At 43.8% G+C, this 17,433-nt stretch overlaps 1 protein-coding gene across 1 annotated transcript in view; it reads left to right on the top strand.

The window, feature by feature from the left end:
• Positions 1 to 17,433, top strand: part of LOC132587964 (ADAMTS-like protein 3) — a 34,938-nt gene that overhangs the window by 14,483 nt on the left and 3,022 nt on the right. The window contains exons 6-7 of the mRNA XM_060260377.1: positions 7,257 to 7,461; positions 17,233 to 17,342. Coding sequence (XP_060116360.1) covers positions 7,257 to 7,461; positions 17,233 to 17,342 — 315 coding nt within the window. The remainder of the gene's footprint in view (positions 1 to 7,256; positions 7,462 to 17,232; positions 17,343 to 17,433) is intronic.

Here is a 17,433-nt window from a genome sequence, read left to right as displayed (position 1 = left end):
CTATGCACATGTTCTTAATATATGGGAGACTGTGGTGCAGGAACACTGCAGGATCAGACAGAAGTTTCCTCTGGATGACCAGTGTCTAAACAAGGCATGGTGCCAACAACTACTCCACCATCTGGTAGAGAAAGATGGAGGTGCCAGTTTTCCTGTACTGCTAAGTAGCATTTGAGGCCTGCCACAGAGGGAGAGGAGAGGAGCAGAGTCAGCCTGATTTAAACATGATGGAAAATACATTTGGAAAAACAAAAATATGGAGCCTGTGCATAAACCAGGGTTGTATTTAAACTAGTTGTTGCCATCTCTGTACACCAGCCTAGAATAATAGAGTTGGAAGGGGCATTCAGAATCATCTAATCCAACCCCCTGCAAAATGCAGGGAATTCACAAATACCTCCGCCTGCCTTCCTTCTCATGATCTGCCTAAGTTCACAGAATCAGCATGGCTGTCAAATAGTCATCTAGCCTCTGTTTAAAAACCTCCAAAGAAGGAGAGCCCCTCACCTCCCGAGAAACCCTGCTCCACTGAGGAACCGCTCTGTCTGGAAGTTCTTCCTAATGTTTAGTCAGAAACTCTTTTAATTTCAACTCATTGGTTCTGGTCCTACCTTCTGGGGCAGCAGAAAACAACTCTGCACTATCCTCTAGTACTTAAAGATGGTGATCATATCACCTCCCAGCAGTCTCCTCTCCAGGCTAAACATCCCCAGCTCCTTCAGCTTTTCCTCATAGGACTTGGGCCGATTCTGCACTGGGCAAAAGAGCCAGTAATACTACCCTCTCAGATGGTTCAATCCACACTGAAAACTGGCCTCACTCCTGTCTAGCTCCTGCTTTTTCGGTACGATCTACACTTGAAATCCTGGAACAGGAGTGAAGCTGCATTAGCCTCGGTGTTTCTGCTTACTTTCCAAGAGCTGTTTTCCAGCGGACTTTTAGTGGGTTTTATTCTTTCTGTAGCTTTTCTTCATTACCACCAGCAGGTGGCGCTTCCTGCAGCAATCCTCATTGGTCAGTCCTATGTGACGTCCTATGTTATCTGATCGGACTACCAGGTAACAAAAGGAGAGGAAAACTCCTGCTGTGAGAGCTGTTAAACATATCAATGGATGGCCAAATTGACACCTAGGCGACAGGTCTACACAAAAAAGCTACTTGGCTTTCATGTGAAGATGCATTTTTTTCTTCTGGCACCATCCGAGGGACAAAGGTTTAGGCAGTCTGTGCGCTTGAAATGAAATTGAGAAGGCAATCGGTTTCTCAGTTCTGCTACCCAAGAATCATGAAGGAAGAATGGTCTCTGAGCCTATGCAGAGTTCCACACTCATGGCATAAGGCATTCCTTTTAGCAAGTACTAGCTCAAGCACTCCCACATGAGGAAGCCCCAGTCCTTTCCCCCAGAAATGTTCTGTCCTTAGCTCATCCCATTTGGGGAACTTGAAAGCCATAATTCTGGGGAACTTCAGAGAATGGCATTCCCACATGAGCAGGCTTTGTCTGTGAGCCTCCCCTCCCCCCAAGGGAAATCTAACTTTAAAACCTGAATACAGAAACCTTGTTTTGTAAGGTTAACAGGTAACAGAGGCATCTTTTCCCTCAAGTAAATACAAAAAAAGAGAAATAACATTAGACAAGGGCAGTTCTCCAGCCAAGAGCTGGAGATCCCCTGGAATCCCAGCAAGGTTTCCAGCCTTCAGTTTTTTCTGCAGGGTGAAGGGAGTTTGATGTAATATCTTTATTTTAACCCTTTAAAATGGCAGAATCAAGAACCTGAGAAAAAGAGGTTGAAAAAGGTTTTGTTAATTCAAAACATTCAGGGCAAATGGTTAGGAAATGACCATTTCAACTTTCAAATTGGCTGAATGTAAATCTTTGAAACTCCCAAGCTCATTTTTCTCTGCCACTTATAAAATCAGGAAATATTCATTGCCTCAGCTCTATGAATTTTACAGTGGTATAGCCTCTGAGCTTGTATGGAGTGCCTAAAGACTAGCCCAAATAGAGCTGGCTAAAGTATTGCAAATGCTCAGCACTCGTGCTCCTCCTCCATCAGGAAGAAATGCTAATCATCCCCCCTCTTGCTCACAAAAGCCGACAGTCGATCTCAGTAGGCTAGATATATGTTTTATTTAAGGGCCAAGTATTAACCTGGGTGCACCTCCTAATTTAAGGTTTGAACAGCTAAGCTAATAGTACTGGGCCAAAGGCTACTTTCTTCAGCACGACCGATGTGAAGGTGACTGACATATTTGTTCATCATGCAGTGTCCCTGAAGGGTCTGGGTAAAAGTCGGATCTACATGGATCTTCATGAATTCATATGATTTCTACATTGAAATGAAATCAAACCACTTTAATTCTATACATCCTGTCTTAGACTATAGGCAGGACCACAGAAATCATGCCTCCACGAATTCGTGGCGCCTCAGCAGTGCAAAAACTGAGTTGCAAAGCATGAATCCTCATGAATTCATATGATTTTTATGGTGAAATGAAATCAAACCACCATCATGTTGTAGATCCTCTCTTAGACTATAGGCAGCACCAGAAAAATCATGCCTCCATGAATTTGTGGCACCACAGCACTGAAAAAACATGTTTCCAAACCACGGATCCTCATGGATCCTCATGTTTTTTGCTTTGGGCCACTCCAAGATTACCAGCCAATCACATATCCTGTCCATGGGAAGAGTTTGCGCCACAGAAATCATGGATCCACGGCTTCATGGCAGTGCCGGGGACCAAAAACTTGATTTTGGACCATGGATCCTCATGGATCCACATGATTTCTGCTTCGGATCCCCCCAAGCCCTCCATCCAGTCACTTATTAGAAGAAGAAGAAGATATTGGATTTATATCCCGCCCTCCACTCCGAAGAGTCTCAGAGCGGCTCACAATCTCCTTTACCTTCCTCCCCCACAACAGACACCCTGTGAGGTGGGTGGGGCTGGAGAGGGCTCTCACAGCAGCTGCCCTTTCAAGGACAACCTCTGCCAGAGCTCTGGCTGACCCAAGGCCATTCCAGCAGGTGCAAGTGGAGGAGTGGGGAATCAAACCCGGTTCTCCCAGATAAGAGTCCGCACACTTAACCACTACACCAAACTGGCTCTCCATGGGCAGAATTTGCACCACAGAAATCATGGATCCTGGGCATCGTGGCAACATCATGGAGCGAAAACATGGCTTTGAAGCACATATCCTCATGGATCCTCATGATATCTGCATTGGATCATCCCAAGCTCACCATCCAATCTCAAGTTGCGTCCATGGAAAGAGCTTTCCCCACAGATATAACGGATCCATGGCTTCATGGCAGCACCATGGATCCAAAACATGTTTTTGAGGCACGGATCCTCATGGATCCTCTTATGAGAAGATAGGAGTCTTGGAAAACAATTTCACAGTAGACCTTTATTCCTGGTTTAGCGGTGTCCCCAAACTGACATTCTACACCAGGGGTGGCCAACGGTAGCTCTCCAGATGTTTTTTGCCTACAACTCCCTTCAGCCCCAGCCAGCATGGCTGATGGCTGGGGCTGATGGGAGTTGTAGGCAAAAAACTTCTGGAGAGCTACCGTTGGCCACCCCTGTTCTACACTAAAATCATAAAATTGTATAGAATCATAGAGTTGGAAGGGACCTCCAGGGTCATCTAGTCCAACTCCCTGCACAATGCAGGAAACTCACAAACACCTCCCCCAAAATTCACAGGATCTTCATTGCTGTCAGATGCCCATTTAGCCTCTGTTTAAAAACCTCCAGGGAAGGAGATCCCACCACCTCCCGAGGAAGCCTGTTCCACTGAGGAACCGCTCTAATGGTCAGGAAGTTCTTCCTAATGTTGAGCCGGAAACTCTTTTCATTTAATATCAACCCATTGGTTCTGATCCCACCTTCTGGGGCCACAAAAAACAATTCCACACCATCCGCTATATGACAGCCCTTCTAGTATTGAGGATGGTGATCATATCACCTCTCAGCCGCCTCCTCTCCAGGCTAAACATCCCCAGCTCCTTCAACCTTTCCTCATAGGACTTCGTCTCCATATCCCTCTGGGCATATCCTCTGGGCATGTTTCCTTATTAACCTGTGGTGCCCCAAACTAAATGCAGCAGTCTAGGAGGGTCCTAACCACAGCAGAGTAAAATGACACAATCACTGAACATGATGTGGACACTTGGTTTTTGGTGATACAGCCCAAAATTGTGTTTGCCTTTTGGGCCGCCACATCACACAGCTGACTCATGTTCAGCGTGTGGTCCACGAAGCCCCCTAGATTAGTTTCATACATAGTGCTGCAAAGATAAGTCTCCCCCATGCTATAATGAATATGCAACTAGGTTCAGAAAAAAAATCCTGCAGTTGTTTGAGACTTCGAAAATAAAACCCGGAACTATAAATAGGCCAGCAGTCCACAAAACTGCTTTTACGTAAAACTGTAGCATGATTCTTATATTCTGCCCCCACTTACATCCAGAGAGCTCACGCAAGAGCAGCTGTCATTTCTGTACACTAAAAGCACCAAATCAAAGAATAGGTAGCTGTACTCCAGTCTGAATATCTGTAAGGAAAAGTATGGTCATTCGGTAACATCATCCAATCCTGGTTCAGCTAATGGGAGAGAGATGGATTCATCAGAATATCACACAACAGAGCAGGCCTTGAAATTCCTAGTCTCATTTCAGAAACCGACCTATGAAGCTCTTTTGCCCTCAAGCATAGAAGGCGGAGTGCACAGCTTGCTCTCTCATGGGAAAACCACAGATTATGCAAAATCACTATGTTTTTATTGTAATTAAAAGAAGACTCAATAAGTTTTAATTCTAAGCAGATAAGTGATGTATGGAAAAAAGTCAACCCTTTGCCACTGACCCTGTTTCATTCTCAAGGTGTCCCATCAAGACACATATCACATATGTATGGCAACACTTCTGTCCTCAGTCATATTTGATGAGGGAAAAGGCCCAGCCACACCCCACATTCCACATGTATATGGGAGGACTCGAGGATGGGTTCTCCTTTTGCATCTCATTCCATTAGTCTCCAAAACTACCTTTGTTTGCTGGCTTCGTGCATGTATCACTTTTCTCCCCAATGAAAGCAAAGGGGCTGACATCATTCTCCTGTCCTCCACTTTTATACTCACAAAAACCCTGCAAGGTGGGTTAGGCAGAGAGTGCATGACTGTCCTGAGGTCACACAGCAAGCTTCCATGGCAGTCAGGATTTGAACCTAGGTTTACTAGATCCTAATGTAATATTCCAACCACTACAACATACTGGCTTAGCATGACCTGGTGAGCCAAGAGTACAGCATGTAGAACAAGGGTGTACGACTTCCCTAAGCCTTTCTGCATCTTTGGAATCATGACACAGCATGGTGGCTGCAACCAATAAAGCAGAAATCATGTGGATCCATAAGGATCTGTGGTCCAAAAGCAATGAGAGCAATGCCGCCACCTTGTGGATAAGTGAATCAATACAGCCCTCAGGATCATCGCACCCAGACAGTGTGGATTGTTCGAGGATACTCCGGATTTATATAAGCCAGCTTCAGTCCACAGAAAAGCTGGCTTAAACATCAATGCAGAATCGGCCTTGGTCTCCAGACCTCTCACCATCTTTGTTGCCCTCCTTTGGACCCGTTCCAGCTTGTCTATGCCCTTATTAAATTATGGTGCCCAAAACTGAACACAGTACTCTAGGTGAGGTCAAACTAAAAAGGTAAAGGTAGTCCCCTGTGCAAGCACCAGTCATTTCCGGCTCTGGGGTGACGTTGCGTATCGAACTCAGGTTGTGAGCAGGGAGCTCAGACTGCAGTACTGCAGCTTTACCACTCTGTGCCATGGGGCTCAGGCTCAAACTAGAGCAGAGTAAAGCAATACCATAATGTCACATTATCTGGACACTAGACTTCTGTTGATACAGCCCAAAATTGCATTTACCTTTTTAGCTACTGCATTACACTGATGACTCATGTTCAATTAATTATCCACTAAAACCCCTAAATTGGGGTGTCAAACTCATTTGTTATGACGGCCAGATATGACATAAATGAGACCTTGTCAGGCCGGGCTATTTCCCTTGGAGGTCCCTTCCAATTCTATGATTCTATGATTAAACAAAACAGGTCCCAAGGCAGGTCCTTGAGGCACTCCACTTGTCACTCCTCTCCAAAAGGATGAGGAACCATTCACAAGCATACTGCGATCTGTCAACCAGTTAAAGATCCAGCTAACATTAATAGGATCCAAACCACATTTGACCAATTTGTCAACAAGAATAGTATGTAGAACCTTATCAGAAGCCTTACTGAAATTAAGATGTCTCTACAACAATCCCCTGATCCAGCAAGGTATTAACTTTCTCAAAAAAAAGATATAAGGTTATTCTGACATTTAGAAAGGACAGGTGTGATCACTAAGAGCCACGATGGGTTTCATGGTGGCTCTTAGTGATCACACCTGTCCTTTCTAAATGCTCAAGGACTGTCTGATGATTTGTTCTAAAACTTTTCCAGGTATACATGTCAAGTTGACAGTCAGTAGTTACCTAGATTCTCCATTTCCCCCTTTTTGAAGATGGGGGTGACATTTGCCCACTTCCTATCTTCTGGCACCTCACGTTACCTGTTCCCCAAGAATTCTCAAAAATAATAGCCAAAGGATCAGAAATTATGTCCGCAGGTTCTTTTAGCATCCTTGAATGTAGTTCATTTGGCCCCAAGGACTTAGTTTCATTCAAAGAAACTAGGTGTTTATGTACTACCCCTATGCTGATCCTAGGTTGCAACTCCCTTCCCTCATCATGTGTCCTATTTTTCCCAGACTGAGCACCTTTTCTCTCTCAAGAGAAGACTGAGGAAAAGTAGAGATTGAGCAGTTCCACCCTTTCTTCATCACCTGCTACAATTCCACTTTCCTGTCCTTGCAAGGAACCTACCATGTCCTTGTTCTTTTTCTTACTTTGTACATTAGAAAAGAACCCTTTTTTCGTTGTTCTCACTAGCGTAGGCTCATAGTGAACTTTAGCTTTCCTAACTCAGTGTCACACAGTGGCCAAAAAACCCAGGTGCCATCAGGAGGTCCACCAGTGGGGCCAGGACACTAGAAGCCCTCCCAGCTCAGATGAGCTTAGGCTAGTCAGATTGCTCCATAGCCCATCCAGAGTCAAAATGAGTAACGCAGTTAAATCAGTTTGGCATGTGATGATTTTAGCTTGTTTTATGGTTGCCTTTTTAATTTTCCTTCTCAGGTGGGCAACGAGTGCCTGGTCTGAATGCTCTGCTTCATGCGGCTATGGGTTTCGTCAGCGGCAAAGAATTTGCAAACAAGTCAAAGCCAACGGTGCTGCTGTAACGGTGCCTCCAAGCACTTGTGCATACAGAGAGCGGCCTGTGGAAAGGACACCTTGTGTGGGATATTCATGTCCAGGATGGATAATTCATCCATGGGGTCAGGTAATTAACTCTCATACTGGTCCCGCACATTAGGCTGCACACTGGCGGGGCTGTCACTAAACATGGTCTGACAGGGTTTTCCAAACCAACCCTGTTGACATGAGTCATGACTGCCCGGCAGCATGGCTTAATAATGCACATCACGGTGATGTAGGCAAGCCCACCTATAGAGCTAGGCAGAGATAAATAAGCAGATACTTTGTTTACATTTCTACCCCTCCTTCCTGCCATTACTGGCCCTCCGGGTGACTTACAATCAGATAGAACCAGTCCATCATAACAAATAAAAAGGATGAGCAAGCAGCCAATAAACTAGCAAAAGAACTGAAGCATTTAAAAGTCATTACACAGTCAGTATCATCACTGCAAAATTCTGAAACAAAAGGTTGGAGTAAATAGAAATGTTTTTGGCAAGATTCGTACCTGAAAAGGGGGAAGGTGGGCTGTACACCGTAAACCGAGTCCTTGTTCAGGGAACTAGCAACCAGTGGTCCTTGGGCCCACATCTGTCCCTTATGTGGCACCATGGTTTTCCATTGCAGAGCCCAAACAGAAGTCGGTGCAGCTGAATAGTGCCTGTGGCAAGAGGACTCAGAAGCAGACCATTTTGGGGAGGGAACAGCAGGAGGAGGGAACCTTCTTTTTCTGAAGGGGCCATCCAGCACAAGAACATAAGAGAAGCCATGTTGGATCAGGCCAAAGGCCCATCCAGTCCAACACTCTGTGTCACACAGTGGCAAAAAAAATTTATCTATCTATCTATCTATCTATCTATCTATCTATCTATCTATCTATCTATCTATCTATCTATCTATACATACATACATATACACACACGCACGCACGCACGCACACACACACATATACACACTGTGGCTAATAGCCACTGATGGACCTCTGCTCCATATTTTTATCTAACCCCCTCTTGAAGCCGGCTATGCTTGTAGCTGCTACCACCTACTGTGGCAGTGAATTCCACATGTTAATCACCCTTTGGATGAAGAAGTACCTCCTTTTATCCGTTCTAACCCGACTGCTCAGCAATTTCATCGAATGCCCACGAGTTCTTGTATTGTGAGAAAGGGAGAAAAATACTTCTTTCTCTACTTTCTCCATCCCATGCATAATCTTGTAAACCTCTATCATGTCACTCCGCAGTCGACGTTTCTCCAAGCTAAAGAGCCCCAAGCGTTTTAACCTTTCTTCATAGGGAAAGTGTTCCAACCCTTTAATCATTCTAGTTGCCCTTTTCTGGACTTTTTCCATTGCTATAATATCCTTTTTGAGGTGCGGTGACCAGAATTGCACACAGTATTCCAAATGAGACCGCACCATCGATTTATACAGGGGCATTATGATACTGGCTGATTTCTTTTCAGTTCTCTTCCTAATAATTCCCAGCATGGCGTTGGCCTTTTTTATTGCAGTCGCACAATGTCTTGACATTTTCAGTGAGTTATCTACCACGACCCCAAGTTCTCTCTCTTGGTCAGTCTCTGCCAGTTCACACCCCATCAACTTGTATTTTTAGCTGGGATTCTTGGCCCCAATGTGCATTACTTTGCACTTGGCCACATTGAACCTCATCTGCCACAGTGACGCCTACTCACCCAGCCTCAACAGATCCCTTTGGAGTTCCTCACAATCCTCTCTGGTTCTCACCACCCTGAACAATTTAGTGTCATCTGCAAACTTGGCCACTTCACTGCTCACTCTCAACTTCAAATCATTTATGAACAAGTTAAAGAGCATGGGACCCAGTACTGAGCCCTGCGGCACTCCACTGCTTACCATCCTCCACTGTGAAGACTGCCCATTTATACTCACTCTCTGCTTCCTATTAATTAGCCAGTTTTTGATCCACAAGAGGACCTGTCCTTTTACTCCATGACTCTCGAGCTTACTAAGGAGCCTTTGATGAGGAACTTTATCAAAAGCTTTCTGGAAGTCAAGGTAAACAATATCTATCGGGTCTCCTTTGTCCACATGTTTGTTCACCCTTCAAAGAAATGTAACAGATTAGTGAGGCAAGATCTTCCCATACAGAACCCATGCTGAGTCTTCCTCAATAACTTGTGTTCCTCAATGTGCCTACTCATTCTGTCCTTGATAATGGTTTCTGCCAACTTTCCTGGTATTGAAGTCAGACTGACTGGCCTGTTGTTTCCCGGATCTCCTCTGGAACTCTGTTTAAAGATGGGGGTGATGTTTGCTACTTTCCAGTTCTCAGGAACAGAGGCAGATTTCAATGAAAGATTACATATTTTTGTCAGAAGATCCACAAGTTCAACTTTGAGTTCTTTTAGAACTCTTGGATGTATGCCACCTGGACCTGGTGACATTAGTTTTTAATTCGTCTATCAGTTGTAGGACCTCCTCTCTTGTCACCTCAATCTGACTCAGATCTTTCAACACCCCTTCCAAAATAAGTGGTTCTGGAGCAGGCAAACACTTCTCACCTTCCACAGTGAAGACGGAGGCAAAAAATGCATTCAGCTTCTCAGCCATTTCCCTATCCTCCTTCAGTAATCCTTTCACCCCTTGGTCATCCAAGGGCCCCACTGCCTCCCTGGCTGGTTTCCTGCTTCTAATATATTTGAAGAAATTTTTATTGTTGGTCTTTATGTTTTTTGCAATATGCTCCTCATCGTCCCTTTTTGCCTGCCTGATCACAGTCTTGCATTTGATTTGCCACAGCCTGTGTTCCCTTTTATTAATCTCATTTGGACTAGCTTTCCACCGCTTAAAGAAGCCCTTCTTACCTTTTACAGCTTCCATTACTTTGTTTGTTAACCATGCAGGCCTTTTCTTATACCTGTTTGTGCCTTTCCTAACTTGTGGTATATATTTTATCTGAGCTTCTAGGAGTGTCGTTTTAAATAGCCTCCAAGCTTCCCCAAGGGTTTTAACTGTATTTACCTTTCCTTTCAGTTTCCCCTTCACATGCCTCCTCATCTCAGAGAATTTATCCCTTTTAAAGTTAAACGTGGTTGTGCCGGTATTTTGGGGCAACTCTCTATTTATACAAACGGTGAAATAAATAACGTTATAGTCACTGCTCCCAAGCGGTGTGATCACTTTTACATCTCTCACCAAGTCTTGGGCATTACTTAGGACCAAATCCAGGATCGCCCCACCCCTGGTAGGTTCAGAGACCATCTGCTCATTGAGAGCATCAAGAAATCTCTTTCTCTCGACCAGAACACATATTGACCCAATCAATCTGCGGGTAGTTAAAATCACCTATGGTGACACAGTTTTTACATCTAGCCACTATCTTTCATCATATTATAATATGATAATATTATAATATTATAATCGTCCTCTATCTTTTGATTTGGTGGGCGATAACAAACTGCCATAGTTAAATTTCCTTTTGGGCCCTCTATTTCAACCCAAAGCATTTCTAGAAGGGAATCTAATTCTCTGACCTCAGTCTTACTGGACCGTATGCCCTCTCTGACATACAGAGCCACCCTACCTCCAACCCTTCCCTCCCTATCCTTCCAATATAACTTATATCCAGGAATCACTGTGTCCCACTGATTCTCCTCATTCCACCAAGTTTCTGAAATTCCCACCATGTCTATGTTTTCTAACAACACTAAACACTAAGCATTCCAACTAACCAATTTTACTTTGAACACTTCTAGCATTTGTGTACAAACATCTATAATTTCCCAGGCAAGCTAGGCCCGCCATCTTCCTCCTGCCGCCTCGAGACTCTGGTAGGCAGTCCATTCTGTCACCATCTCAGTGGACAACTCTGATCCATTACCTGGTAGAAAAGTAACAGCTAACCCTTCATCTCTTTGAGATGAGTCCTCCCAAACCAGAGACATTTCATCTCCTGTTGGCTTTCCCCCAAGATTTAGTTTAAAAACTGCTCTGCCACCTTTTTGATTTTAAGCGCCAGCAGCCTGGTTCCATCTGGGGACAAGTGGAGACCGTTTCTTTTGTACAGCTCCCGCTTGTTCCAGAAAGCATCCCAGTGCCTAACAAACTTAAACCCTTCCTCCTTACATCATCGTCTCATCCACACATTGAGACTTCTAATTTGTGCCTGTCTCTCCAGCCCTGCACGTGGAACAGGTAGCACTTCTGAGAAGGCTACCTTGGAGGTCCTGGCCTTAAGTCTCCCACCTAGCAGCCTAAATTTTTCCTCCAGGACCTCACAACTGCATTTCCCCACATCATTGGTGCCAACATGCACCACGACCACTGGCTCCTTTCCAGCACTGTCTATCAGTATATTTACTACACGCATAATGTCCGCTACCTTCGCACCAGGCAGGCAAGTCACCATACGGTCAGTACGCGGTTTTGCCACCCAGCTGTCTACTTGCCTAAAGTTCGAATCACCAACTACCAAGTGGTTGCTGGACCTTCTTCAGCTACTTCAGGCATTTGGCCCCTTTGCACAGTAAAATGGTTGGGTGTGCTGAGTTTATTATTATTTTTTTTTAGCTGAGAGATCTTCTGAAATATTTATTCAGCTTCAATCATAACTTATTCCTCGCTATGGAAACCACAGCCAAATGCTTTGAATTTTAACACCACTGTCAAATTAATCATGACACCAAGCATGGAAAGAAAAAAGAACAATTCTTCTCATGGCTGCTGTTTAGACAGTAGCAAATGCTTGTAATTATTCCGCATAGGGTGCCTGTGAAGAGAGGGGCTGCGTATTAAACAAGGCAGGGGTGGGCAGAATGATGCTTGGGAGTGGCCAGTAACTCTCTGAGCCATTAGAAGTAGCTCTCTGCTTCTCTTCCAGTGCTTTTGCTATCTCTCTCTTATCCTTCTATTTTAAAGCTACTGTAGCGGCTTCTCTTCTTTCCTGAGGAGGCATGTATGCGTGCACACACACCCCCTATGCTCTCAATGGGAGAATGCCCTCTTTCTCATCCACCTCTCTTCCGCCTCCATGAGTGCACACATACACCTTTGCTCCAAATGGGAAATGAGCATGCTGTTGACATTCCTCTACATTGCAGCAAAATAGCTGTTTGCCTCTTTCAGGGGAAACACTGCCTTATACTGAATCAGACCACGGTCCCATCAAAGTCAGTAGCTCTCCAGGGTAAAATTCTTTCCCATTGCACTACAACCTGATCCTTTTAACTGGAGGTTGAACCTGGGACATTCTGCATGCCAAGCAGATGCTCAACCACTGAGCCACAGGGAACTTAAAATGTGGGGGCTTGCTTTGGGGAAACTGCAGAGCTACCCTGAAACACTCATTCTTGTTCAAGTCACCATTTAATGAGTCTGCACCCACTGAGCTGCAGTTTTTGTTCCTGGAACTCCCCAAGCTCTTGAATTAATTAAGCAGCTCCCAGAAGCATAAAGCCTGTCCTCCCTTGCATTAAGAAGACTCAGTGTGTCTGTCATGAGTCAGCCAGGGCTCAGTGAGGACTCCTCAGGAGAAGAGGAGCCACATGTAGCAAGCTCCGAGTCAGCAGAGGTCAGCAAGCTGGAAGAGAACTGCAAACCCATCAGGATTCACAGCCAGCAGCTGGTGCAGAGCCACAGTGCCAGTCTCCAGCCCTGAGTCAACAGGTGAAACTAAGCTGATGGTTCCCAACCTCCAGTATCACCTGCACCCTTTGAGCACCACAAATAGAGGCTACGAGCAGAGCAGAACTGCAGGAGAGACAACAGAGTGCTTGCTTGCCCCCTGGCTGTTTGAGTAGTTGTGGAATTACTCCCGAGCAGCTGGCTACAAATTTGACCCTTAGACACATGCCTATAAAACCAGCTAAGGGAGTCTGTTAGGAGTGGGAGCAAGAAATCATTTTATCACTGGCTCTGTGATCTCAGCCTTGGAGCATGCTTCACTTGTGTGACCCTTGGACTGGCTTCTGACTATGGCTTTCAGCTCTGCTAGATTCCTATTTTTGAGTACCCCTTGACTGTACATCTTAGACAGCCCCTTGGTAATGGCTTGCTTGGCTCTAAACCCTTGGGTTGGACTCCTGACTCAGTTTCTCTCACTTAGACGTTCCCTCCAGGAACCCACCTCACCCATGACAATGTCCATGTGATCTCCAGCCAGAGACCTATTGCACGACCCCTGTGTGGGACACGATCATAATTGATGGACAGGCCTTGCTCCTATTGCAGATGATACCTAAGTGCACATATGTATTCATTCATTCATTCATTCATTCATTCATTCATCCATCCATTTATTACATTTGGAATCTCTCCCTTGCTTCTCTTTTGGAGTTCAAGGAGCAGAGCCAGATCTACTTTGCTTCTCAGTGCCCGTTCCTTGCAGCCATGCATTTATATGGTTGAAAGCAAAGGTACGCTCTGGGCACCTTTTGCAGGACTGTGGCTCAGTGGCAGAACATCTCCTTTGCATTTGGAAGGTCCCAGATTCAATCCCAGCTAAAAGGATCAAGTAGCAGGTGATGTGAAAGATTTCTTACCTGAGATCCTGGAGACCTGTTGCCAGTCCAGATAGCTAAGACTGACTTCAGTAGGCCCATGATCTGATGCAGTATAAGGCAGCTTTATGTATTCATCAATGGGGGGAGGGGGTACCCCTGTTGACCACACTGTACAGGGTGAATGTCTGGACTTGTCTCCCTCATGGGTGTGTTCCAGATTCCCCCCCCCCCCCCTTTTACTGTGTCTCCTGGATGTAAAGCAATTCACACATCAGTGAGCCTCTATCTGCCTAGCCTTGTTTTGGGTTCTGTTTCTGGATATTTGGGTGCTGCTGGTAGCCTTTGAACTGCAAACAGCAAACAGCAAGCCTTTATTGGCATAAAACAGATTTAGCAGTAAAATAGCAATATAAATAATATAAAATCCTAGATTATAGAGTACATAGGGAGCTAATATACATAAAATAAGAAAAATATATATGAGTTGAGTTTAGCCAAATAATTAAAACAAATAAAATGTGGTCATTCCAGAATCATTCTCTGTCGTATTTCCATGGCCTGTTGGAGAAATCTAGCCACCATTAAAGTTACCTAAGCGCAAGTGTCATTTAAAAGTTTGTGGACTTTGCCTGAATCAGCACAGCCCAACATATCTGCTAAGATATCTTTCAGGTATATACAACGAATATCATCATAAAGAGGACAGTTCAATAATACATGGGAAATAGTTTCAATACACTTGGAATTACAAAGACAGTGTCTATTAGAGTACTCAATCCTGTTAAATCTACCAAATAGGATAGCAGATGGTAATGCATTACATCTCGTTAAAGAGAACGCACGCCGTTGCTGTGGAGCTTGTAGAGAGGAGAAATACGACGCTAATTTCCCTACTGAGAGAGGAAGTTCGAAATTCAGCGGGGAGCAAGACTTGTTGGCCAGGCTATATAACGTTTGCATTTCAATATCTAGAATTCTGAGCTTAAGTTTCAAAAAAGCATCTTTTAAGGATAGCATAAGAAGTGAATCTAAATCAATGCCCATAGATTTTATTTTCCTCTCAATAAATACTAGCCAATTTGACAAATTAGATTCTGAGAGCAGTTGATATAAAAGGCTCTCTGAGTCCGAGTGGAAATGTAGCCGTAGCCAGTATTTAAGTGACATTAGCCATGCTTGTGTTTCCACAAGATTCGTCCCTGTTTCTAAACACAAAACTGCATATGGTACGCACTTTGGGAATCCCAGAATTTTCCGTAGGAATTTTGATTGGACACCTTCAATGTTATTATCCAAGGCTGTGATCCACACTGGGGCCCCATATAAAAGCTGCGGTATCACTTTAGCCTTAAAGATTTTTAGCGCAGCTGGGATAAACTGATTGTCTCTGCTGTAAAAGAAGCGCTGGATAGCTGCAATGCTAACATTGACTGACTTAATTATACAGTTACGATGATTAGTCCAAAGTGTATTATATTGAAAATGAATTCCTAGGTATTTGTAGTATTTTACTTGTTCTATCTCTTTGCTGTCTATTGACCATTTAGTTGGTTTCCAAGATTTGGAAAAAACAACAATTTTAGATTTGTCATAGTTCAATAGGAGCTTATTGTTGTTAAGGAAGGTGATACAGCGAACAAGCAAATGCTTTAATCCAATTCTGGAACAAGATAGTAAGACTGTATTGTCCGCATATAACAGTAAGGGAACATGTCTGGCACCAAGTTTTGGACTATGATGGTCAGTATCTGACAAAAAGGGAGCAAGATCATTAAGAAAGAGGTTAAACAAAAAGGGGGCCAACACACAACCTTGTTTAACCCCCTTTCTTAACGGGATTTTTGACATAAGATTGCCTGATAAAGAGCATTTGACTTGACAAAAGTTGAAAATATATGATTGTTTAATGAGCTTAAGAAGTCTTTTATCAATACTTGTTTGTTCCAGTTTATCCCACAACAGGTCTCTGTCAATTGAATCAAATGCTCCCTTTAAGTCTAAAAAGGCTACATACAATTTCATCTTTTCCCCAATAGTGTATTTGGAAACTAGATGGGTCAAAGTATTACAATGATCGAGAGTAGTTTTGCCTTTACAAAAACCCAGCTGTTCTGGACCAAGAATTTTTTCTCGTGTCATCCATTGTTCAAGTTTCCTCAGCAGATACTTAGAATATAATTTACCAATAGTGGATAGGAGATTAATCGGCCTGTAATTATTTGGAATGGCAGGATCTCCTTTTTTATAAATTGGAACCACTATTGAATTAAGCCAGGCTTTAGGAATTATGCCTGTTCTGTTAATACTAGTAAAGAGAGATGCGAGCGGAGTAGCCCACCAATCTGGATCTAACTTTAGGATTTCAGAGGGAATAACATCTGGTCCTGCAGCTTAACCTGATTTCAATTGCAAAATTAGATCTTTAACTTCATCAGAAGTCACAGAGGGCCACTCCAAAAGATCTACCTGAGAAAGTTCGAAAGGTCTAGAAGTGTATAGTTTACTTTGGGAGAACATAGAGAAGAAATATTGGTACCAGACATTGGGGGAAATGGCAGACATAGAAGGGGCATCAACTCTATGGGCCTCTGAAACAATAGACCAGAATTTTTTACTTTAAGATTATGGCCTGGTATAGCTCTTCCCATTGAAGTTTAGCATAATCATTCTTTTTGCTTATAATAACCTGGGACAGCTGATTTTTAAGATCAAAGTACTCTAATGGTAAAGACAAAGCCCCAGAGTCGCAGTAGCATCTGTAGGTGTTATGCAACAGAGTTTTAACGGCTCTACATTCTTCATCAAACCAGGGCTGCAGAGATTTTATGTTTCTTTCCTTTTTTACATTTTTAGGTTTAACATTTAGTGAACTAAGAATGTTAGATACTAGAGAATCATAGGCTATTGTTAGCACTGAAGAATTCGTTGCGGTGGTTAAAACCCTTCTGAGATTCAAAAGGGAATGAGAATTTAAAAGTAACTGAGCTGCTTGTTTAGTCTAACTATTCCAGCAGATTTTTGGTAAGGACATAGACTCCAACAAGTGTATAGAGGGATTAAGGGAAGAGTCTGGGGAAGACTCTGTATGAAGGGTCAAGATAAGTGGAAGGTGATCACTAATAATGAGATCACCTATACAGATCACCTATACAGAAATCTTTTATGTAAAATTCTAGTGAGAAAGGGACAGTAATATAATCAATTATACTGCAACCTTTCTTAGAAATGAATGTAAAATCCGCCGCAGATGAGTATCTGTATCCCCCGCAGATGATTCGCAGATGAGTATCTGTGTACATTTCATTGATCGGGGTCTTGCAGTGGGCGACATAGCTCCTCTGCTTTTCTCATGTCCTCTTCCTTTCCTTGGCAGTGTGCTGGGCGCTGCATCGATCGCACTGTGGGCTTGCAGCACCGTCTTGTTCGGTGTCAGCACCAGAATGGATCGGCGGCATCATACTCACGCTGTGACGAAGGGAAAAGGTATCGCTGATGCTGGGCAGGAATTGGGCTCAACAAGTTTTTATGCCTTGTGTGTCTTTTACTTGGTGTTTCCAGACCGTCGTGTGCTGAG

Source organism: Heteronotia binoei, chromosome 19 (genome assembly GCF_032191835.1).
Source record: "Heteronotia binoei isolate CCM8104 ecotype False Entrance Well chromosome 19, APGP_CSIRO_Hbin_v1, whole genome shotgun sequence".
Lineage (NCBI taxonomy): Eukaryota > Metazoa > Chordata > Lepidosauria > Squamata > Gekkonidae > Heteronotia > Heteronotia binoei.
This window is presented reverse-complemented; position numbering and strand designations above follow the sequence as displayed.